The sequence below is a fragment of the Prinia subflava genome, chromosome 8, assembly GCF_021018805.1.
Source record: "Prinia subflava isolate CZ2003 ecotype Zambia chromosome 8, Cam_Psub_1.2, whole genome shotgun sequence".
NCBI classification, from domain to species: domain Eukaryota; kingdom Metazoa; phylum Chordata; class Aves; order Passeriformes; family Cisticolidae; genus Prinia; species Prinia subflava.
The window spans coordinates 15,922,120-15,945,356 of record NC_086254.1 but is presented as its reverse complement, the minus strand read 5'-3'; the positions used below and the strand labels follow the sequence as shown (position 1 = coordinate 15,945,356).

Here is a 23,237-nt window from a genome sequence, read left to right as displayed (position 1 = left end):
CCCCACCCTCACAGGCAGGGAGTTTGGAATTCCTTCCCAAAATCCCACCCAAACCCACCCTCCTGCAGCCTGAAGCTGTTCCCTGTGTCCTGTCCCAAGTCCCTCTGAGCTCTCCTGGAGCCCCTTCAGGCTCTGGCAGGAGCTTTGAGGTGTTCCCAGAGCCTTCCCTGCTCCAGCCTGGCCTTGGACACTGCTGGGGATGGGGCAGCCACAGCTCCTCTGGGCATCCCAGCCCTTCCCCACCCTCCCAGGGAAGAATTTCCTCCTCATATCCCACCTAAACCTCCCCTCTTTCAGCTTAAAACTATGGAAAGCATATTTTTTTAGGTGTCTCTTTAAAATAGTCCTGGTTCTGATCAAACCCAGCCAAGAATAAAACCTCTTTTCAGCATTATCCATCTCCAGGAGCCTCCTCACAGGGCAGGGGCACACCTGAGTTAGGCTCAGCCTAACTGAGCTTCCAAAAATCCCCATCTGCCCTCTGCCCCCACCTCAGAGCCCCTGGAACAAAGGTGAACTCCCAACATGCAGGGAATCTCTTCAAAGAGCTCCTAAATCCCTCAGGACAACAGGGCTCAGGACCATATCCACTTATTTAAAGGAAAAAACCCCCAAATCCCCACTGGTGTGTGGATACTTTGCATAAAAATACTAAAATTTCAGGTATTTTCTGTGCCCCAAACTCCAAAAATCCGGGGACAGAGCTCCAGAGCCTGATCCCAGCAGCCCCCAGAGGGATCCTGAGCATCTGGAACACGAACTGTTCCTTCCCTGGAGAGATAAAGGCCCTGGGTGCAGGCACCCATTGTGCCACGGCCACGGCTCAGCGATCCCCAGGATCTGTGGGGCACTCCCAGCTCCCCCCAAACCCTTCCTGATCTTTTTTAGGGCCGGGCTGGAGCTGAACAAAGATCTGGGATTGCCTCAGAGCCTGGGCTTGCTCTTGGCAAGGGCCCATCTCTTTCAGTCACACCAGGGGCACCACCCAAAAGCTTTTTGTGGCCAAGGACAGTCCCTTACCTTTTTAATTTTCCGATATTCCTGTAAAATTTGATCGTGGATGGTCTAAAAAAATAAAGAGAGAGGAAAAAAAGCAGGGTGTTATTTTCAGTTCTGCAGTAGGTATTTACTGATGGCTCCGTGTGCACAATTCCTGCAAATTCCAACCAGAATCTGCTCCCTCCATGGCTGCTCTGGGCACATCCAAAGGCTACAACCAGCTCAGATTCCGTGGATCTCCTGGAGCTGACACAGAAGGATGAGGCCTTCTGTGACAAGCACCTGGATTCCAGGATAATTCACATTTCCAAAGCCCTAGGAGATTTTTTTTCCCCCCCACCAAGATTTAAAAAACAATCCAGTGAGGAATTTTGCAAGGAGAAGGGCAGGAGAGGTTTGAGGGAGGAAGCTGTGCTTAGCACAATAGGTGCTCTGTAAAAATCTGTTTATTATCCTCAACGAGACTCACTTTTTCAAGCTAATGAATAGCTAAAACTCTTTAAAAATCACTCTGACAAGTCCAATAATGCAGCATTATTAAGATCAAAGATTGCAGAGGAACAGATGACCCCGTGCTAACTCCCCTTCCAGCCCTGATACGCTCCCATATGTGCAAATATGAGTTTTTCTGGCTGGGATACACTAATAGCTTCCAGCAGCTTTTGGCTAAGGACACCAATTGTCTCACTGAGGCCTTTCCTTGTCAACAAGTCCCATGATGTGGCTCCAGCCTGAAAAAGGAGCAGCACAGAGCTGGGTTAGGAGCATTCCCCAAAGCTGTGTGCACGTTCCCCACCAGTTCTGAGGCTGGAATTCAGACCCGGCCCAGACGGGGCACATCAAAGACCTGCAGCTCTGCCACGTGCACCGGGAGCTTTTTTTGGGGTGTTTTTAGCTCTGTTTTTACCTTGTACTCCTCAGAGCCCTGCAAGAGCTGCTTCAGCTTGGCGTCCAGCTGGGTGAACCGTCGGGTTATCCGCTCTATCCGGGCGTGCAGGTCCCGGTACTCGTTGTATTCCGCGTTGAAGTCGTTCTTGTAGCTCTGGCGCTGCTCCGAGGAGGAGATGGCTGCGTATTTTCTGCAGGGGGGGAAAAGGGGTTGGTGAATGGGTTTTTTTGGGGGATTGGTTTTGGTTTTGGAGGGATTTGTTTTGGTTTTGGAGGGATTGGTTTTGGTTTTTGGGGATTTGTTTTGGTTTTGGGGGATTTGTTTTGGTTTTTGGGGATTGGTTTTGGTTTTTGGGGATTGGTTTTGGTTTTTGGGGATTGGTTTTGGTTTTTGGGGATTGGTTTTGGTTTTTGGGGATTTGTTTTGGTTTTTGGGGATTGGTTTTGGTTTTTGGGGGATTCTCTCTGGGATGCGGCGGTGCCGAGCACGAGGAGGATGAGCCCTGCTGAGTGACTGGAAACAAAATCGTGGCTAGTTTAGGATCACAGGATCATCTAAATGGGATTTTGGGAGGGAATTCTTCACTGTGAAGGGTCTGGGAAGGAATTCCCAGTGAAGCTCTGGCTGCCTCATCCCTGGAAGTGTTTGGAGTGCTCTGGAATAGAGGAAGGTGTCCCTGCATTTAAAGCCTGGGCTTCAGCTCATTCCAGCCCAAACCATTCTGGGATTAAAGCTGGAAAAGCCCTGGGATTAAAGTTGGAAAAGCCCTCCAAGATCAAATCCCAGCACTGCCAAGGCCACCACTAAACCGTGTCCCTGAGTGCCACCTCCACATGGCTCAGATCCCTGCAGGGATGGTGAATCCCTGTCCCAGTGAAGAAATCCCCCCTGATATCCCATCCAAACCTCCCCTGGTGCAGCCTGAGGCCGTTTCCTCTCATCCTGACTTGCATTAAAGTAGCAAATTACGGAGGCAACCACCGGGGATTGTTGCCTTGACCTCCTGTAAAACAAACAATGTTTGCTCCCAAAACTTCCTATCTCTGCCAGATAAGGTGGAATGGGCAGGTACAGCCAAGCCTGGAGCAGCTGGGGGTGGAGGAGGACACGCAGATAGTGCTGCTACAGCTCCTCTGACTCCTGCTGGCCCGCAGAACATGGAGTTCTGCATCTGTGCCAGGCATTGGAACAGCAGGAATACCACGCTTGCAGTGTCAAGAGTCTTTAAAGGAACACAAAAAGCATTGAGCCATCGTTGCAAAACGCTCGCAGGGTGATTGTGTGGCAAGAGCACGACAAGAAACCACGGTGAGGAGCTTTGTTCTTTTTTTTTTAGCTCCACCAGCAGCTCTATTTCCAGCACCTTCTGGAGAGACTCGATGTGTCCTGAGCTCAGGTTGAACTGAGCTGCCTTTGGGGGCCTTTTGGAAGTTATTCTGTTTGACAAAAAGCCATTAAAATTGGCATTTACAGCCCTCTCTGAAGGTAAAATTCATCTTTGGGTAGGTGGTGGCTCTGATTTGCCTCCTTGCTCTGGCTGCAGCAGGGCCAGGTTGGTGCATGGACGTGGAAAAGCTGATTTAGGCCTCAAATTAAGGAGGATCTTTCAGTGCTTTAACTTTTTCAGTGCTCTAAACTTCCAGAACTGACTCCTTGCCAAGGGCTGGGATACAGAACCATCCACACAGGATAAAACAGCATCAAACAGCAGTGACAGGTCTTAGAATTGGAGGAGCTGGGCACAAACCAGTCAGATCACACCAGGTGAGAACACAGAGCTCAGAAACCTCTCCCAGTTTCCTTGGTGAGGGCCCAAGGAGCTGCAAAATCCCATTTTGGGAGGGATCAGCACGTGGGTGAGAGAAAAAACACCCCCAGCCCCCCAAATTCTTTGGGATAGCCCTAAAAATGTCACCTTGGAGGGATTGTTTGTATGGCTGATCCAGCCCAGCAAAGCAGAAACCTCTGTCTGCCCTAGAGCTTCCTCCTCCTCCTCTTCCTCCCAGCAATCCCAGTACAACCAAACCAGCTCTGATGGAAACAACCCCGAGGGCTGGGACATGCACAGGGAATTTTTTTTCCCCCTCTAGCTACAACTTTTTCCCCACCCCAAAGCTTTGTTTAGAACAGGTTTGGGTTTATGGAGATTTTGGGTTTATGGAGATTCTGGGCTTTCCTTCACAGGGATTTTCGGGCTTTGGTTGTTTAATTAACCTCGAGGGGATCTGATTAAAGAGTCAAGAGGTGAAACAACTCCGATGCTAACCCAGGGGTGAGAGCCTCCCAGGAAAGAATATTTCACTGCTTTATGGAGATGATCTTGGCTCTGGAGAGGGCAAGAATTAGCAAACCACCCCAAATCCTTCCTTGCTCTGTCTTCCCCAACAGGAAAAGCAGATTATTCCCTCTCAAAGCTTCCAGCTGGAACGTGGAGATGTTTAATCCTTTCAAACCCCTCTAAGGTATGAAATGTTTCCTGAAGTACTTCAACAATTTATAGGAGATAACCTTGAACTCCTTAAGCAGGCAAAAACCAGCTTTGATATCGAGTTTGGTTTCATCTATTAATCTGCAGAGCTGGGTTTACCCTTTTTCTTACACTCATCTAACAAAGTTCTATCAAATAACACAAAAAGTCCAACAAAAATCCCCAGCACGTTGTGATTTTCTTTTTTTTTTTTAGCTTGAAACACGATCCCAAAGTGATGAAGCAACTGATAAACATACTTACAATAAATAATCTGGCATTTCTGAAGTTGATGTTGGTACACTAGAATTATTGCATGTTCCATTTAAACCTGAAAAATAAAGATTTGTTTATAGATGTTCTTAAACTTCAAAGCTCTTTGCAATTCAGCTTCAAACTCATAAAACTTGCCTGCAATATACAGTTTATGGAATTCTAAGGGATTTCTGTTTTGCTTGGAACTGACAGAGGCAGAGGAGCCACAACAAGGTGGCTGAAAGTTCAAGGCTCCTCCAGTATTTGTCTGTCAGCAAAACAACACCAACATCGGCGAGCAGCGAAAAAATCTGAATTTAATTGGTGGATAAACAGTGCCTGGAGTGGGGTAACACTGAGAGCACCACTGGGAAGGAGGAAAACACAGAGAGCTGAGCTGAGCAAGGTGAACCTTCTGTTCTCCTGCTTCTGCACTTGAGAGATTCCTCTGGGGGTACTCCAGGGTGAGATTCCTGAATTGATAATGAAGGCTGAGCTGAGAATGTTCAGAAATTGAAGGAAGAACGGGATAAACCTGAAGCAGGCTCATCCTCCACATCCACCAAACGCTGCAGGATAAATGTGGAGGAAGAGAGTTTGGAAAGGGAGATTTCCCACGAATTGTGTGTTACATTCCACACCCTCACCAGGGTCAGCTGCACGACCTGAGTCAGCAGTACCCGACTGTATCCTTAAAAAGATGGATTTTCCTCTGAATTTCCACAGAAAAGCTTTCCTGGGCAGGGCGGGAGAATGACACAAACCCAGCGTTTGTAAAGAACAGCCCAATCCCAAATTCCTGCTGCAGCTCCTCCTGCCTTTCCTGGCCACAGGGTGGGAGATGCAGAACTGGGTTTAAGGATGGTGCAAGGAAGGGACACAGGGAGTTTATTTTGCCTGTGAGTGCCACCTACTGACTGAAAGGACCCCAAAGGTCCCTCCAGAGCTCTGGAACAAAATTCCCAGGACAAACTCCCACTTCTGGCAGGAGCTGTCCCTGCCCACGGCAGGTGGTGGAACCAGATGGGCTTTAAGGTCCTTCCAACCCAAACTTTTGGTGATTTTCTGCTTCCCTACGGCTCCAGGGGGAATTTGGGGAAGGAGGAGGACGAGGCTGGTGCTACCCACAGCAAGGAAAACATCCCAGTCGTGGCTGTGCAGGATCCAAGCAGGACTGACCACATCCTGTTTGTGATCGCTCCCAGCCCAGCTCGGATTTGTTACCTCAGAACAGCAGCAGGAACAAAACCCAGCTCCTGATAATTAACACAAATCCAGGAATTAAACAGGGAAGAGAAGCAGAAAAGGTGGTGGAGGAGGCTCAGCAATTTTCCATGAATTTGGGGTGTTTGGGTATTTACAGGACAAAAAGAGAAAACGTCCGAGTGTCTCTCCAGAACCACTCCAGAGGCTCATGGGGAAGAGGAACAACGTGGAAGAAACACAACATTCGCAGAAAAAACCTGGGATTGGCACGAAAGTAGAAGAATTCTCAGTTCTGCAGTGCCACACAGCCATCAGCCCCAGGGACTGTCCTGAGGAATCACTGCTGAGCCATCAAAATGCATTTTGTCACTGCTGCAAAGCCTGTGGGGACGGGGAGGGCTGGGACAGCTCAACCCCAACACCCTGAGAAGCTCCCCCTCTCCAGGAACCCAGCAAACGAGTCTCCATTTCAAAATATTGTCCTTTTGGAGCCAAACCTGGAGGACTTTCATGCACCAAGCAGGAAGGGGAATGTAGAAAATTCACTAACAGGGTGAAGGAAAATGCAAAAAGGAATTTAACAGATATTCCCAGAGGCTGCAGGAAAAGTCCCAGTGCTCTGGGGAGCTGTGACAAACAGCAGAAAACATGGGAGCAGCAGGAAAAGGAATGGATGGGATCAGCCAAGAAATATTCTCTGCTCTGATTTCAAAGAGTGCAAGGACCTGCCTTTGATGGGAAACGTTTTCATCCCACCTCAGTGGAGACTCACTGCTGTGTCAGTCCTCGAATAAATAAATGCCAGCCCCAGTGGGATGTGAGGAAGCTTTTCCAGCCTGGAAGAGCTGGTTCTCCACTGCTTTATAACAGCATTTATCACCAGGTTTATCTATCACTTCTTTTGTAGCCAATATTAGCAGCTTTTGTGAGTAACTTTTCATTAAAAGCCCAAACAACAGTCATCACACAGCAGCCAACACTGCTGTTCCCACTGCTCCCAGCCTTTCATCCCCACAGATTATCCCAGCTTTTAATTTAACCAGGAGGAACATGACACGCTCTGAGGCAGCTCCAAACAGCACGAAAGGTTAAACAGGAAAAACCTGACACCCTCTGCGGACAGGAAGCACCTCTGGTGATTTGGAGGGAGGGCAGTGCTGGCATTTGGGTCCCCAGAGCAGCTGGGACGGGCCAGGATGTGCCCAATTCCTCCAGGGGATGCTGGCACCACACCAAAGCACCTCTGGGCCCCCACTCACCTGGGACCTGTTCCTGGGGAACACTAACTAAGTCAGCATTTTTTATTACTTCACAGTTCTGCTTCTCCTCTTTGCACTTCTCCTCGCCCTTCTTCTCCTTCCTCTCCTTCTCCTTGTCTTTGTGCTTTTTGGATTTTTTCTTGGATTTGACGTAGGAGCCGCAGTTGTGTTTGCTGCTCTGGGCACAGTCTGTGGGCAGGGGGTGACTCAGTCTGTCGGGAGGCTCCGTGGTGCTCTCACAGTCTCTGCCGTTGTGAGTCAGGTCGTTGCTGACATCCGACAGGGGATCGTGGGGCCTGGGCAGCTCCAGGGCCGGCAGGGAGGAGCTGGAGCCCACCGGCTCCGGGGGCAGGGCCGGGGGCAGGGCTGCGGGCAGGGCGGGGGGAGCCAGGCTGTCCTTCCCGTTGGACGAGTTCAGCTTCCCGTTGAGGGTGGGTTGGGTTCTGTGAGCCAGGTGGGAGATCCTGGGCTTTTTGTTGGCCAAGGGGTCGATGAACTCCGGAGGTTGGGATCGTTTCTGTTAGGGGAAAAGGGGGGGAAAAAAGGAGAGATAAATCGCGTTGAAGGTGCGGAAGTGGAGCTGGATGTTACCACTAGGTGGTGGTGCAATACAGGGGAGAAGGGAATATCCCCGGGAAAAGCAGTTTATCCATCCCAAACTGCTTCTCAGAGCCCACAGTTTGGTGGGACAGCCTGAAGAATCCCATCAGCAATTCCTGGCCTCCCCCATTATCCACACACAGCCCATGGCACCCCCAGCCCGCTCTCACTGCGGCTCATTTCAAACCCAGCCCTCTGGAACTCCAAAGCTGCAGCCTCTCCTTGTCTCAGGCAATTGGAGAGTGGAAATATCCCTGGAAGTGTCCAAGGCCAGGCTGGACAGGGCTTGGAGCAGCCTGGGATGGTGGAAGGTGTCCCTGCCATGGCAGGGGTGGAACAGGATGAGCTTTAAGGTCCCTCCCAACCCAAACCATTCCATGATAGAAACATCTGTCCTGAGCACCCCAAAGTCCCTGAGAAGGAAAAATGTGCTCAGGCCTCTGGAGCAGGGATTCTCCAGTTCTGCATTTTATTCCCAGCACTGTGGCCAAGAGCTTCACCCCTTCCCCGTCCCCTCCTCTTCCCAAGAACCAGGCACTGCCCAGAAGAGGGGAGGAAGTGCCAGCTGCTGAGTTCTCAGAATTTCAGGCAGAAGAGGACACTCGAAGAGCCACGTCACAGGAGCCAACATGACCTGAGCAACCCCTTTTTGAGCAAGGGCAGAGAAGGAAGTGGTTCCCAGCTGTGCCCACACCTCGGAGGCAGCTGCCTGCAGCCTGCAAAAGCTGCTCCACGCAAGAACTCATCCATCAGGCTGAGCCCAGCCCGTGCCAGCCAAAACCACCTCAGCCAGCCCTCGGTGTGTGCCCACCTGGCAGCTCTGGGGCTGCAACAGCTCTGGGCCAAGGATTATTCTGTGCCCAGAGGAAAACAAGCGATAGCTCCGGGTATTTCTTTTGGATAATCCATTATTTTCTTTCTGTCTCGGGCAGGATCGCGCCGTGTTTGCGAATGGAAACGCTGTTCCATCGCTGAAATGCAGCTGGAGCAGCCCCTAATTCCCCGTTTTTCCCCTGGATTTTCTCTCTCTTTGCTAACTCAGGGGTCCTGAGGACACTGCTCAGTGCCAGGAATTCTTTCCACCTGTCAAGGTGATTAAGGAAGAGCTGCTGGTTGTGCCACTGAGCTCAAGGGGCAAGGACAGCACGTCCGACCGGCTTGGCAACATCACCTCCCAGAGCTCCCAGTGTCCGTGTCCCCAAGGAGGGGCCACCTCCCTCAGCAGGGCTCTCAACAGGTGACACAGCTAAAAAACCTGCCACATTTTACAACCTTTTCTCTAAAAACAACAAATATCAGCTCCTCCAAGCTCGTCTCCCTGGTTAGGAGGGTTATATACATCCATTTTCTGGAATTACCAGACCAAGCTTCTTCACCCTCATTCCACAGCTGAACTTTCCCAAAATATTCTGCATTCCATCCTACCAGATCCCAATCCTCTGCTGGCACTGCACCCATTAAAAACCATTTCTCTAAATAGAAACTACAGCCAGAGAGTATTAAAAAAGTGACAGCTCACAGTGCTGTGGTTTGCTGTCTGACACGACAGAATCCTGCTGGAAACATTTATATTCCACACTGGATTGTCCCTGTTCCACCAGCCTTTCCTAAATCCAACCCAACCAACCACCCAAAGTTTCAACTGGGTCATCCTGAGAGATCAAAACCTCACCCTAAAGACCTCTGAATCTTTAAAACATGGACAGCCAGAGAAACAAGATGATTTTTCAACCTTAAAAAAAGACACAAGACCAGGATCTTTTCCCAGCTAACTCGAAGCTGATCACTCTTCATTCACCAGGAACATGCCCACAGCAGGGCAGGAGAGGATTTGGAATCAGCTACCTGGCAAACAAGTTACACAGTCCTTGTTCTCCACCAGAGAATTGCCTCCCTCTCAGTGCCAGAGAGCACATAATTTCTTTACCTGTTAATATTCTGTGCCACTAATCCTCGGTGCGTCTGTCCAGACAAGCAGGCATTACACATTCCATTGGCAGGAGAAGAATAAATACTCAACTTGTCTGGGCTGACCCACACTGGGAGAAGGGAAAGGCAGAACATTTCACAATCCCAGTGATTGAGGTCCTGTGCTGGGAGATACTGGGAGCACTGGGGACAAGGCTGCGCTTGACACGCGGCTCCTGTGTGGTTTATGGTCATGGAAAAAGCAGGCAAAAAAAGTTCTTTTCACAGCTCCCTGCTCTGGCATCTCGCAGCCAGGAGCAGCCCAACCTGCCCCTGATCTGTCACGGCAATTAGGCTGCAAAAGGTCAAGGGTTTTAATAACTCAGCCGTGTTTGGGAGCTGCTTATTACAGCTTCGTTCCACTCAATTATTAGTAATGAGGAAAACACAAGCTCGTTCTCCCAGGAACTCCAGGAGGGATGGAGGCACTGCAAAAGGAATTTAGCCCTTAAAACTAAACCTGAGCCTCATTTTCAGAGATCCTCCCCACAGGCCCTCGCCGAGCCACGTCCAGAGGAGAAACAGATGCCGAGGAAAGCCAGAATGAGACTCCAACTTAATAAAACAGAAATAAAACCCCGAGCACCTCCTGACCCCGCAGCAGGTGATTACAGGGTGCAGACAGGCACGGCTCAGCCCGGATCCACCAGCAGCACACGGAGCCGGGGGCTGGGAGAGGGGAATCACCCACCTGAGGGGGAGAGCTGGAGCTGAGGGTGTCCTTCGGAGGGCTCAGGGAAGGAGCTTCTCCCTGGAAAGCGCCGCTGTTCTGGGGCTGGCACAGCTTCCTGCAAAACACAACGCGCTCACAGCCCGGGCCAGGGGGACAGGGTGGCACCCAGCACCTGGAGCCCTCCTCGGGCTCAAACCCTGCCTGGAGGTGCCACAAAGGAGCTGGTTCAGGCTCTGCTCTCTGATAAAAGCTGGGAAGGAGAAGCTGCTACAGGGAAATATCAGCAATAAATTGGAATTCCTCGTGTCTTTCTTGCTTTCTTGTGATTTTTGTGGCTTTTTGGTAATGGAAGGAACACCTTGGACCAACAGGGCCAAGGCTGAGCTCCTGGACACGTGAAAGGATTCCCTGCTGAGGGTGGAACTCCTTTCACAACAATTTTACCTTTCTGCTCTTGAACTGGTGACGTAAGAATGAAAACAAATTAATTCCTCAGAAACACAATCCACATGGAGATCAGTGAAAGTGGCGTTGAATTTTAAGGTGTAAAGGATATCAGATATTATTCCCGCTGATGGAAACACAGCTCAGGGAGACATTAATGAAATAAATTTCTGCCGGGTTTTTGCTTGCTGAGACAACTCAGAAAGCAAAGCTCACTGAAGAGGGGCTGAAACTCAAGCTCAGATGCTGAGGAGTAAGTTCTCCCACTCATTAGCATCATTAAAACAATATTTTATGGCAACAGGAGCCCTTTCAGCAGCGAGCTCCTCTGGGTCCAGGAAAAGCAGCATTATAACAGGAACTGCTGAGGTATTATTGGTCCACCAGGATTTACATTTTAGGCTTCCCAATAATACTTTTAAGTTGCATCATGCAAAACAGAGCTACTCTGGGCTGTATTTGTGGTATTGGATAAATAAAAAAACCCTTCAGTAGCAACAAAAAGTACAATTAGAATCACTTGAGTGCCTGAATTCCCCTCCAGGCTGGGTCTCTGCTCCTCTGCAGATCTCAGAGTGTTTTCCCAGCCCAGCAGCTTTGCCCAACAATTCTGACACCAGACTGCCCCTCAATTAATCACCCAGAAAAAAAAAACCACCATTCTTGCATCAAGTTGCAGCTGACAAACAGAAAAAAAAAAAAACCAACAGAATTCAGGGTTAAAGGTTTTAATAAAGCAGCTCTAGCAGTCAGTTTGTCAGGAGCTGTGGAGCCTGAATAACCCACAAGAAACTGGAATTAGCATTAAAGCTCACTCATATCCTTTAAACATTGGGAAGATTTATCTCAGAGATAACGCCCAGGACTTGACAAGATTTGGCTTTTACCCTGAGCTTGAACCTTGGGCTGTGCTGCAGCAATATTTAGACATCTGCAGTGTCACCACTGTCCTGGCTTTGTTTAATTTTATTTAAAACAACCTCAGCAGCCACAGATCAACTCAAGGAAAGGACCTGGGGACTGTGGAAATGAAAACACTGATATTGCCCAAACACCCCAGTGAAAGTGGCTTTTGGGGGCTGCTTGATCAGCCTGAGCAAGCCTGTCACATCTTCTAATTGTTAATTCTGGATTTAAGGAGTGAGGAAAGCCCTGAGCTCAGCAGAGGAAAGATTTTGGAGAATCCTGGAGTGGTTTGGGCTGGAAGGACCTCAAAGCTCATCCAGTCACAGGCTGGGACCCCTTCCACAGACCAGGCTGCTCCGGGTGCCCAGCGGTGACAGAGGGGTGGAAAACAAAAAAAGGAGGGAAAAACGAGCTGGTTTAACCCAAGCCTAGTTAGACCCAGCTTTAATATCTCCAGATGTGTTAATTACTGCATCTGCTGAGGCACTGAGTGGCCCTGAAATCCCTGAACAATTGATTTTTGATACAAACCCCAACGTCTGCTGCCTCCTGTGCCTTTTTCTGGGCCTGTTTTCCTCCTGTCTTCAACCCAACATGGTTTTTTTTTTCCATTTTGGAGCCTCATTACCTGCACTGCCTGAGCAGGGCTTTGTTTGTACAGTTGAATACATCTTCCCCAAGGTTTATTTTTAGACCCTCGCCCAAGTGAATGCCACAATTCTAGAAAAAGCAGTAAACATGGCTTTTCTACAGGAAGAAATTCTCTTTGGTTGTTTTTTTTTTGTTGTTTTTTGTTTGGGTTTGTTTTGGGTTTTTTTTTTTTTGAAAGCCATTAAGATTGCATGGCAGTTGTATTTTTTCCTCTTAATTATAATTTCATATCAAGGCCATTTAAATGAGTTTTGATTTTCTTTGGGCACTTGGAGTGCAAGTTTTCTGTTGGTTTGAAAAAGTCTCATGTCCGAGTCAATTGTGCTTTTAAATCATGGGAAGTGCTCAAAAGTACAATAAAATAAAGCACAAGTAAAAGCTCTGCCTGCGTGACAAAATCTGCACCGAGGCACTGAAAAATATCAACACTCAGAGCAGAATTCTGTGTAAAACTGGGAGATTTGGTCTCTTTCCCTGCCAGCCAGAAGCTTCCAAGCTTGGAGGCTTCACCTAAGGAAAATAATTCTAGAGGGAAAAAAATTTCAGCAACAAGGATGAACTGAGTCTTTCCAGGAGAGAACAGAGTCCACACTCCAGGCAGGACAACCAGCAGGAGTTTTAAGGGATTTATTTATCCTTACAGAACAATCTCCTGCTTTTCCACGCATCCAGGATTTCATTCAAATCTCAGATTTAGGGATGAAACACTTCAGCCTGCGCAGGAAGATGTGGGAAAAGGGAAGGAGAGTTTCAAAGGAGAGCTGAGCTGGAGACATTTAATCCCCTCATCTGCCAGGATTTTAGAGCAGCAGTTTTAACCTGACCAGCTCTGCTCCCAGGCAGGTTTCCCCCAAGCTTTGCCTTTAATGATTTAAAGATATCCACTTGGATATTCAAGTTTAGTCCACTCCTACAGGTCCCTGGGTGATGGACAGCTTAAAATGATGTCAGAATAAGTCACACACTCAACTTACAGACCTTGCTCACCCTGATTTACAGAACCTTCCCCAAACCCAGGATTCCCTGGATGATATCAAAGAGAAAAAAAGTGGATAATTATATCAGAGAGAAGAAAATGGGTAATTACCTAACGAGGATCCTCTTCAACAACTGCTGATCTCCTTCTGAGTAGCCAGGCCAGTCCTTCTGCACCTCTTTGTATACACAATCTTTCAGTGTGAAAGTGCTGTCCTTGGCACTCAGATTTGCCACCTGCAACAGAAGGAATTTGGAAAACCATCGTTAGGGCTTCATTTTCCCACTTCCTCCACCAAACAAGAGCTAAGATGAAGGCAAAATCTGAGCAGATTTAGCAGCTGTTAGTGGTGTCAGAGAACAAGGAGAGACTTTAATATTTCATTTCCTTATTATTAAGATTCTTTAATCAAACTGTGCCTTTCCTTTCGCCTTGTCACTGCAATAATTCATAATGAGCTTCTAAAGCACATCCAGTTGAGTGGGAAATAAGTCATATCTAAAAGAGATTTTTCAGCCTGGGGAGCCTGGGCCAGCACAACTCCACTCGATGGAAACACCTGGAAATAAAGCCTTAATGGGAACAGGCAGTTCACTTATCACACCTGTCCCGTAGCCAAAATGGGGCAGTTTATGGCCAAAGAGGAACTCTCGGGGCCATAACTTGGTTAACAATTGCCAGGAGATAATTTTTCACTAACGAGCCAACAGAACAGGCCACAGAGAGCTCCTTTCTCAGGGAGCTGTGAGGAGAATGCCCCGGGATCACCTGGATTTTATGGAGAACTTCTGCAGGGCAAGAGCAGAACCTGGGATTTGCAGAACCCTGCAGGGAGCTCAGCACACTTGCACCAGCAGCTGCCTGACATTTTATCCAACCCTTCCCCTGTGGAGTTTCCCCACAGAGCCCTGCGTGGTGCCTGCACGGAGAGGAAACCTGGAATGGGCAGAGCTGGATTAGGATGGAAACAACTCAGGGAAGAGTTATCCCACTCGGATCAGTCTTTCCACAGCCTGACTGGAAATTTAACTTCTTGCTGTTGGTACACGCCAGAAAACCCAGAGCTGGCACAAAGCAAAGAGCCCCAGTGAGGCTTTCAGGGAGAGGGAAACTCTTCTGGGTGATCCTGAGTGCCATGGAAAGGTTTGGTTCCACCGAATTCCAAGGGCAGGGACACCTTCCACTGTCACAGATTGCTCCAACCTGGCCTTGGACACTCCCAGGGATGGGGCAGCTTCTCTGGGCAACCTCAGTTTGCAGAGCACTGCAGGTTTGAGATGAAAATAAAGCCCTCGATGTGTTTTTGAAGAGGGATAAGAAGCCCCAGGTGCCAAATGCTCTGCCCACAGGCAGGCAAAGGCAGCAGCTGCAGCCCAAATTCCCTGCTGGAGCCCCTCAGCTCGGGGACTGCTACCCTTGAAAGTGGAAAATGCTTTTATTCCATGCATGGAGATCTTGTGCATCTGTTTAGGGATTACTGTTCTCCATTCAGGACGTGGCTGTGCTCAGGGATTTCTATTATGCACACAGCAGGAAAATGCCTCAAAAACAAGCAAGGGACTGGGAAGTCTTGAATGAACTGAAGATGCTGCTGATTCCTCTGCTTTTGCTTTAGGGAGGCTACAACCTAGCATTAAAAATATTTAAAATCTAGGAATTTCAGAGCAAAAGGCTGCACAACCAACACAGCAAACTCTCCTGATAAGCAAAAAATAGAAAGCCCAGTTATCAGTTTACATGACAAACACTTTGTTTTTCCTTTCAGCCCTGTCAGCTTTCCAAAAGCCTGAGCCAAAATACAAGAATTTGAGCTGTGTTTTACATCGAGGTATCCCTGTCAACACACCCAGGAGACAAAAGCCAATCCAGGTTCTCCTTTACCAAAAAAAACCCCAAAACCTTCCCAGAATTTCTCTGCTTCCTGCCTGTGAAGAAGAACAACTTGGATTTTTCTCTGCACAGAGGCTGAGAGCTGCCACCTCTCCTTGTTTTGCTCGTGTGGGACTCTGCAAGCTCCACCCCAGCCCTCCCAAAAATAGAAACCTTGCAAAATGAGGCAAAAAGGCCGCCAGGAACACGGAGTCCTGCGAGAGATGCAAGAGCACAATGAAACCCACACCTAGACAGATTTAGCCGTGTAGCTTTAACGCAGCCTGTAATTTTTAGCTTATCTGTGTCTGCCTGTGGATGGGAGGGCTGAGAGGGATTAACTTTACGAGCACCACGTTCGCAGCCAAGCCGGCGTTGGGCGGCCCCGTGGCCGGCGCCGCACGCGCCGCGCGCCCGCCGCGGCTCAGGCCAGAGCATCCACCAAAAAGGCATCAAAAGTCACAAACTCCAGGGTTTTCTGCTCTGAAACTCAGGCACAGGATGGAAAGAGTGCTCCAAAAAGCTGCTGGGAAATTAATGGCTCTGGGATTAAAGACTGAGGAAGGAACGGGTTGTGCCAGCTGTGACTCTGTTTTTAATACGACCTGCCCTGTGCCCTTGGGCAAAGTGAACTCCTGTCTCACTCTTTGTGGAAAGGAGTAAAAAAGAAAAAAATAAGGAGATTTTTCCAGGATGTATTCCAATCCAGAAGAAGGCAGCTGCAGCATTTAAATAAATGGCCACGATGTGTTTAATAAAGCAATGGAGGTGTTTACTGCGAGGCCTAAAATGGCACCTTTAATGTGACTCAAAGTGCTAGGAACTGATTCAGCTTGGAGACAGCTTTCACACAAATAATGTGCTTGGCAAGGAGCTGCATGATCTTCACACCTGACCAGTGGCACTTTTTTAACTCTGAGGAATTAAAAAAAAACCTGGGGACATCTTTTCCTTCATATACAAAACTCGTACCAATACAGAGCGTTGCTCCTTTACGGCCATGAGAATAAAATGGAGATTTAGAGGTTACAATCAAATAATTTGTTGATCCTCTGTGAAGAGAATCCTCCCCATGACCAAGCAGAAGTGTCCCTCTGAAAGGGACTGATCTGCTGAGCCAAAATCATCCAGCTTGGCTGCACCCCCCTAACTCCAGGCGTAGCCAGGGAGGCTCCTGCTATCTCTGCACCAGCACTGGGAGGTGAGAACTGTGTCCCCCACAGCCTTTAGAGTCACATTCAGCTGCAGCCTGGAGATAACAGGTTCCACTGCCACGGGAGAGGACGGGGAGCTCACAAGACATTTTTTTTTCCCTTTACCTAAATCGTTGCCTCCATCAGAGTACAAACCTGTTGCAGAAGGTTATCCAGCAAATCCTTGTCCTGCTGAGAAAGTCCATCCTTCTGCAATCTGAGAATAAGTTCAGGTTTCTTATAAGGCTTTAGTGCCAGTAAGTGCACAACCCTATCTTTGAAGGGTCTCTGGGAAATCGCACTATTGCCTCTCTTTATTGCACTGGCAAGGTTGACGGGCGTTGGGCGCTTCCTGGAGGGAACAGCATCGGAAGCTCCTGGTGCAGGTTTACGCACCTGAACCTTTTTGCCTAAAATGAGACGAGAACAGTGAAGTGCAGCAGTCGCCTGGTGAAGGCCAAGGGGGCTGGCAGCACCCGTCTGGAGCTCATCACAGCCCACAGAGTGGCAGGAGGTGACAGGGAAGGACAAACACCGCCGGCGCGCCCCCTCCGTCCCGAACCAGCGCCCCGTGAGGGTTATGGTTCATGACAAGCTCGTAACAAGTAAACAGCAACACCAAGCTCTGGAAACCTGAGCATTATTGGCCACCAGCTTACATAAAGCTCCCTTTGTTTGCCAGCTTTTCGTTTATCCCAAGTGCACGTATCCCCCCACGGTTAATCGAACTATTTTCGCCCTCCCTGCGAGAAGAAAATTCGGCATTATTATGTAGAAGAGTGGGAAATACGGAGTGGAAAGACCAGAACTGGTCAACGAGCGGCTCCCCGCTGCTGAGCTCAGCAAAAACGCTCCTCCAGCAGATGTTTCTGCTTCCAGAACAATAGGAACTTTATGGGGCTGGGTCCACCTCCCTTCCCCCTCCAAACACGGCCCCATGAATGGGGCTGACACTGGGCCATCAGCCTATTCATGAGGGTGCTGCCTGTGCTGATGGAATAACCCCTTCTCCACTGTGTTTGCAGATAAGTGACAACGTGAAGCTGGCTCACAAGTGCATCCCAGCTCCGTCCCCGCTGTGCTTCTTGGTTGCTGACAGCACCATCCAACAATTCATTTTTCTCCATTCCTGCTGAAAACCAGAACCCTCACACCACCCAAATCAAAGGGCTGGGACTGTTTCAAACACAGGTTCCTGCTGCTGAAGGCAAACCAAGCGAAGCTGAAAACAAAACGTGTGGGTTCCAAGGTCTAAAAACCTGGAGATCCAATCAATAATTACTTGGGCTGGAGAAAGTGACCTTCCCTAGGACAAACAACATCCAGCACTTACTGCAAGTGTTTGGGAGGTTTATTCCAGCAGGGCACTGCTCCATTGCTAGGAAGCAACGTTTTCATCTGAGTCATCTGAAGATACTGGGGATTGTCTGCACTGTTTGTTTTACTGAGCTGCACATTGCGTAACCCTGGCCCCATTTCCTGGCTTTTCATTACACACCACAGTGCTGGGAGAGGAAGCACGACCCATCCTCAGCAGGGCTGAGGGGAGGTAAGAGGGGGAACGACACCAATTCGCACGTTAAACATCCCACAATCCAGAGGTCAGCTGGATTTTGTTTCCAGAAATGGGGCAAGAGAAGATTCGTCAGCTTTCTAGAACTGCCTTCACTCTTGCCAGGTCATGAACAGTAAAAACATCACGTTGGGAGGCTTCCACTTAAAGGCTGGAGCCAAAATGTGCAGTGATAGCAAAAGAAAAAAACCTAAGTTAAGCCAGGACACAAAAGATTTTCAAATATTTATACACGTGCATGTCTGTGGATGTATGCACACATATTTAGTGTGGCTACAAGCACACATCCCCTGCAGCTTTACCTGCAGCTATCTATTGACATATCTATTTATTCAAGTGTCAGCTCACATCTGTAAGTTCTGCTGCTCTCCAATTCCAACATTTCACATAAATTTTTCCACATCTGAGCTGCCTGGAACGACTCCACTGGCGCTCGAGTGCTGAGCTCCGTGTTCTCCTGGAAATGTGAGAGGCAGCCCTGTCCCTCCAGGCCGGCCTGCAGGGATCAGCTGATGCTGCTGGCACACCAGGACCTGCGGATCCCACACCAGGACTGTCCTTCCAAGCCCTTCCTTCTTGGACCAGAGCTCTCCTCCTCAAACACTGACATCTTATCTAGGAGCACACGCTCTGCCCCTGCTGCTTTCACACAGCTCTGTCTCCATTTCAGGGCAGTAAAAGGTTTTAGCCAGGAGTATTTTTAATTTTGAAAAAAGTTTTGCTCCGTCTTTCCAGGAAGCAAATTGCTTTTGAGAATCTTCTCCCTCAGAAGCTTTAACTTCAGGCACTTACTGTAATGGTCTCAAAGAGGAGCTAAACAAAATAATCTTTTGGCTTACAGGAAATCAATGCATTTCCTTCCTGATTACTATCTCCTTTCTCAGCTTTGAGCACTTGGCTGCTGTGACAATGAGTCAGGGTCAGTTCTACATTTTGCAACTCAACCCTTCTCATCACAGATCCTGAGAAGAGACTGGCTGCAGATCACATGGGCTGCAGGAAAAGCAGCTGCCTCAGAGAAATAAATAAAAAAACCCAGTGAATCTTTGCATTCTGGTTGGTGTTTGTGCCCAAAGTCTGTGAGCTGAGGTTAAGCAGGGCCCTGGGTCTCTGCAGGCTCCCTGGGTTATTTGCCATGATTTTATTTCCTCTGCTCAGGCTTTGCTGCTGCTGTCACAGCGAGCAGGGCTGTTCCAGGCTGCTTTGCTGTGTGTGTTCATTAACAGAGGGCACTGCTGCCCGTGTCCTCCCTGCTGTGGCCCCGTGGGGCACAGCTGTGACAAGGTGGTGGCAGTTCCAGCTGAGCTGGCCGGGAGCAGGGACACGGGGAGGGCTCAGCAGGGAGACCTGGCACTGCCACGTGACAGAGCCATGGCACTGCACATGACAACACACAGTGCCTGGGCTGGCTGGCACCTATAAACCACCCAGTGCCACCCCCTGCCAGGGGCAGGGACACCTTTGGGTGGCTCCATCCTGACCTTGGACACCTCTGGGGCTGGGGCAGTTCCTTCAGGGTGAGGATGGGAGTGAAGACAACACAACACAGGGAGAGCAGCCCCCTGAATCACCCACGAGGAGCTACCAGGAACTTTTGAGGCTGCCACAATCAAGCCAACAACATCAGGATTTGCACAACAACAAGGAGAGCAGCCCCCTGAATCACCCACGAGGAGCTACCAGGAACTTTTGAGGCTGCCACAATCAAGCCAACAACATCAGGATTTGCCTCCAGAGCCTGCTGAGTCCCCAATGGAGAGCAGAGCCCCAAGCTGAGTGGCTGCTTACCTACGTATCTCCCCCCAGGTTTAATGACTATGGCGCTCCGGCTGCGAGTCTCCTCCTCTGCCTGTGCCATGCTCTGCCTCGCCTTCTGGTAGGAATCATCAGTAGCACACACGGTGATTTTATCCTGTATGCTTCCCAGGCAATCCAAATGGATATTGCCATTGCTGCAAGAGAAACGCAATGGAAAAGGTACTCCTGACACTGCAAAGGGACACCAGGCTGGCACTGGGGGACAGCTGGGGGAGTGTTAGCTGAGTAACAGTGGGGACACACAGAGGAGCTGAGAGGGAACCAGGTGCTTCTCAAAAAAACCAAAAAAAACCACATCAAAGCAGATCAGGAAGACTCTAAAATGTAAGAACGTGCATTAAGCTTTGTTAAGGAAGATGCCACAGAAGAGAGGGTTAAAAAAATTTTAAAAAAGGCTGTTTTTTCCTTGGATGCCCCACTCACCTGGACACATACTGCTGGATGCAGTCAAAGCTCCCCTGAGGGCTGTCCTTGCCAATATTGGAGAGATAAAAGGTGAAGGTCCGCACCTCCGCCGGTCGGTCGGGCCTCGGGATGGCGATGTGCTGCTCGGGAGAGGAGGAGGAGGAGGAGGAGGAAGGGGAACATTGGTCACTCAGGTAACCCCAGGCCCAGGAGAGCTCCATTCTCCTGCAGCCAGGATGCTCCGAGGCGTTTTGCACCAAGGAAAGCACCTGGGTTACTGCAGAGAGGGAAGAATTTGAGTTATCCCCACTGTTTCCTTCCCACATGGGGAAGAGCAGCTGAAGATGGACACGGCTGTGAGAGAGCAGAGCTGCCTCAAACAGAGCCCAAAACCACCTTGTTCTAGGAATCTGACCCAATTCTATTGATTCAGGCTCCAAACAGACTCGCTCCCACTGTTTATATTCAATGTAAAACACTCGAGGCTCGTTCCTTTAGAATTACTGATCCAGCACTAAACATAGCACAAGCCAGGTCACTAGGTAGCATGCTTATTCTTTTTTAAGAAATTATAATTCCATAACAAGATTTCATGGCTCACAGTAGAGTGTGACGCTGCTGCTAAATTAAATATTTAATCAAGCATTAAGTGTGCTCCACAGACAACTCCACAGCCATCCTGCATTGTTTTTTTTCCACCCCCCCAACAGCCATTCATTTTTCAAAAGGGAAAACTGTCTCCCCTCTGCATTCAGGACCCAACGTAAATGTCAGCATCTGAGCTCTACTATCACATCAATATTTGATAATTAAGATGGCTTCCAGAAGCTGAGACAGAAGGAACACCAGCTCCAGCCTATTTTAGGCCAGGCTTTCACCACACGGATTTATATTTACCCAGATTGCCACATCTACGCAGAAAATACACAATCCCAGCAAGGCAGCCCGTGGCATCCACACATGGCTGTGCTGGGACAGGAGGGGTTTGGGGTGGTTTCCTTCAGAGCTCAGACGTCTCCAGCAGCCTGGAAAAGCCAGGGAGGGATTTGTGTCCCTCTGCTAAACCACAGGGATGCTCTCTTGAGCTGAGCCCGTGTGTGGTGTTTCCCTGCCCTCAAACAGAGCTCCCTTCTTCCAAAAACGAGCCCAAAAACCCAGACTTGAGCCTTGCTTTATACAGCAGGAAAAGTCACCCCCAGGATCCAGGTATAAATATTGGGAGCAGATTTTTTGGGTGCTGCTGGACCCTCCCTGAGCAGCCCCATTATCTCCCCTGCCAAACGTGTGCCACAGCCCTCGAGCCCTTTTAATCTTTCCTGGCACACTCTGCCCCCACCCAGGCAGGGGGAAGAAAATTCCCTTCTGCTTTACCAGAACAGGCACAAAGGCAGAGTTATGTAAGCAGCAGGCTCAGGGGGGAGGATTCTGCAGCTGGAAATTTGGTGGGAACGGGAAGAAAAGGAAAATCCAACGGGGCTTCCAGGGGAATTGAGCTGTGCTGCACCTGAGCCTGGAAAATAAAACCTGCAGGGTGTCACCAAATCACACCTCCACACACTCAAAAAACCTTCTCCTCTCTCCTGCTCTACCACTGGAAAAAACAGCTGCTCCAAAAGCCTCGGTTTTGGATTTTTGTAGGGTTTTTGCAGAGTTTCCAGGGGCTGTAAAATGAGGCAGAGTCACTTTAGTACTGAAAAGTGTCTCATGTGCAAGGCAGCCGTTATCTAGGAATTATTTTTAGCTGAAAACACAAGGTTTCTCAAGCCACCAAATCAGCATGGTGACTGCTTTGAGGGAGCCCTAATTTTGGTGCTGGGTACTGCACCAGTAACCAGAGACACTTAAAAATAGCTCGGCCCAGATGTGACTTCTGTTTTCTTCTTTCAAGTAACATTCATCTGTGGACAGCTCGCTCTGAACACAGATTTCACCTCCCTCTGTTAATACCAAAACCTCATCCCAAAAAAATGGGGAAACGTTGTATTTTCCAATCATAAAGCAAAGATGTTTTGCTCCCAACAGTCATTTTAAAAATGCTGCACAACACACCTGGGGTTGGCACCTGAAGGGGTTTTTTTTCCCCTCTCAGTTCAATTCTGCCCCTGCTCTCACCACCCCACAAGCACCTGCAAATTTCAGCCAGCCTAAGCTCTGATTCTGCACATCTTTTACCAAAATAGAAGCATTTTCAGTATTTCTACCACAGTTCTGCACATAATTTGTAACGCTGTGGTACTCCAGCTCTTAAATTCTAATTTATGTGCACACTGAAACGAGCACAATGCTCAAAACTCCATAAAAACTTATAAAATTATCCAAGAAAATCCACGAGGAACAACTGACAGGCAGGTGCTGCTCCTAAGGAATATCCATGGACGCACTTTAGGGGGTATAAACTCTGGTAAAAACAACCTGGTTATTACAACTGAAATTCAGATTATTACACAGAACAAAAGCATTAACAAGAGCAACATCCCAAGAAAAAATCCCCCAAGTTTTTATCAGCTCCTGTGAGATTGGAGCCAGACCAGGATCCAGGCAGGAGAGGATTTGTCCCTTGTCACTGGAAGAGTTGTTTTATTTTGTTTTATTTCCTCCTTTCTGCTGCCACCTTGCTGGCCCTGGGATTTATTCCCAGCAATTCCCTTCCCTGGTTAATTAGTGTCTCAAACATGGAAGTTTCTTTTTCTGTGTATTAGAAACTGAAAGTATCCTTGATGCTTTTCCTTGATAGCTTTTGGAGTGACACTGGAATAGGTAAAACCACATGGGCACAGTAATTTCAAGGCTTCTAGAGAATTAAATTCAAGAAGCAGCAGTTTGTTTAAATTCTTATTTCATGTCTTGCCTCCCTAAATCATCAAGTGAAGATTTTCCCTCTTGAGAGAGGGATACTTGCACAGAAAATTCCCACTATTAAACATCACTGCTTTAAATCACACTGACACTTGTGCTGTGCACGAACTTCCCACCCCAAAAAATTAATGGGATTCTCCACAGCTGCATTTTTTGGGAAGCAAAATGGGAAGGCAGCAAACTGGGGAATTGAGGAAGAGCGAAAGAAAGAATTTAAAAAGCAGAACAGC

At 48.7% G+C, this 23,237-nt stretch overlaps 1 protein-coding gene across 1 annotated transcript in view; it reads right to left on the bottom strand.

The window, feature by feature from the left end:
• Nucleotides 1-23,237, bottom strand: part of ELL (elongation factor for RNA polymerase II) — a 50,681-nt gene that overhangs the window by 891 nt on the left and 26,553 nt on the right. Inside the window, exons 3-11 of the mRNA XM_063403454.1 lie at nucleotides 20,170-20,291; nucleotides 19,717-19,880; nucleotides 16,512-16,765; nucleotides 13,405-13,529; nucleotides 10,335-10,431; nucleotides 7,076-7,592; nucleotides 4,620-4,686; nucleotides 1,907-2,078; nucleotides 1,021-1,065 (exon numbers count right to left, since the gene is read on the bottom strand). Coding sequence (XP_063259524.1) covers nucleotides 1,021-1,065; nucleotides 1,907-2,078; nucleotides 4,620-4,686; nucleotides 7,076-7,592; nucleotides 10,335-10,431; nucleotides 13,405-13,529; nucleotides 16,512-16,765; nucleotides 19,717-19,880; nucleotides 20,170-20,291 — 1,563 coding nt within the window. The remainder of the gene's footprint in view (nucleotides 1-1,020; nucleotides 1,066-1,906; nucleotides 2,079-4,619; nucleotides 4,687-7,075; nucleotides 7,593-10,334; nucleotides 10,432-13,404; nucleotides 13,530-16,511; nucleotides 16,766-19,716; nucleotides 19,881-20,169; nucleotides 20,292-23,237) is intronic.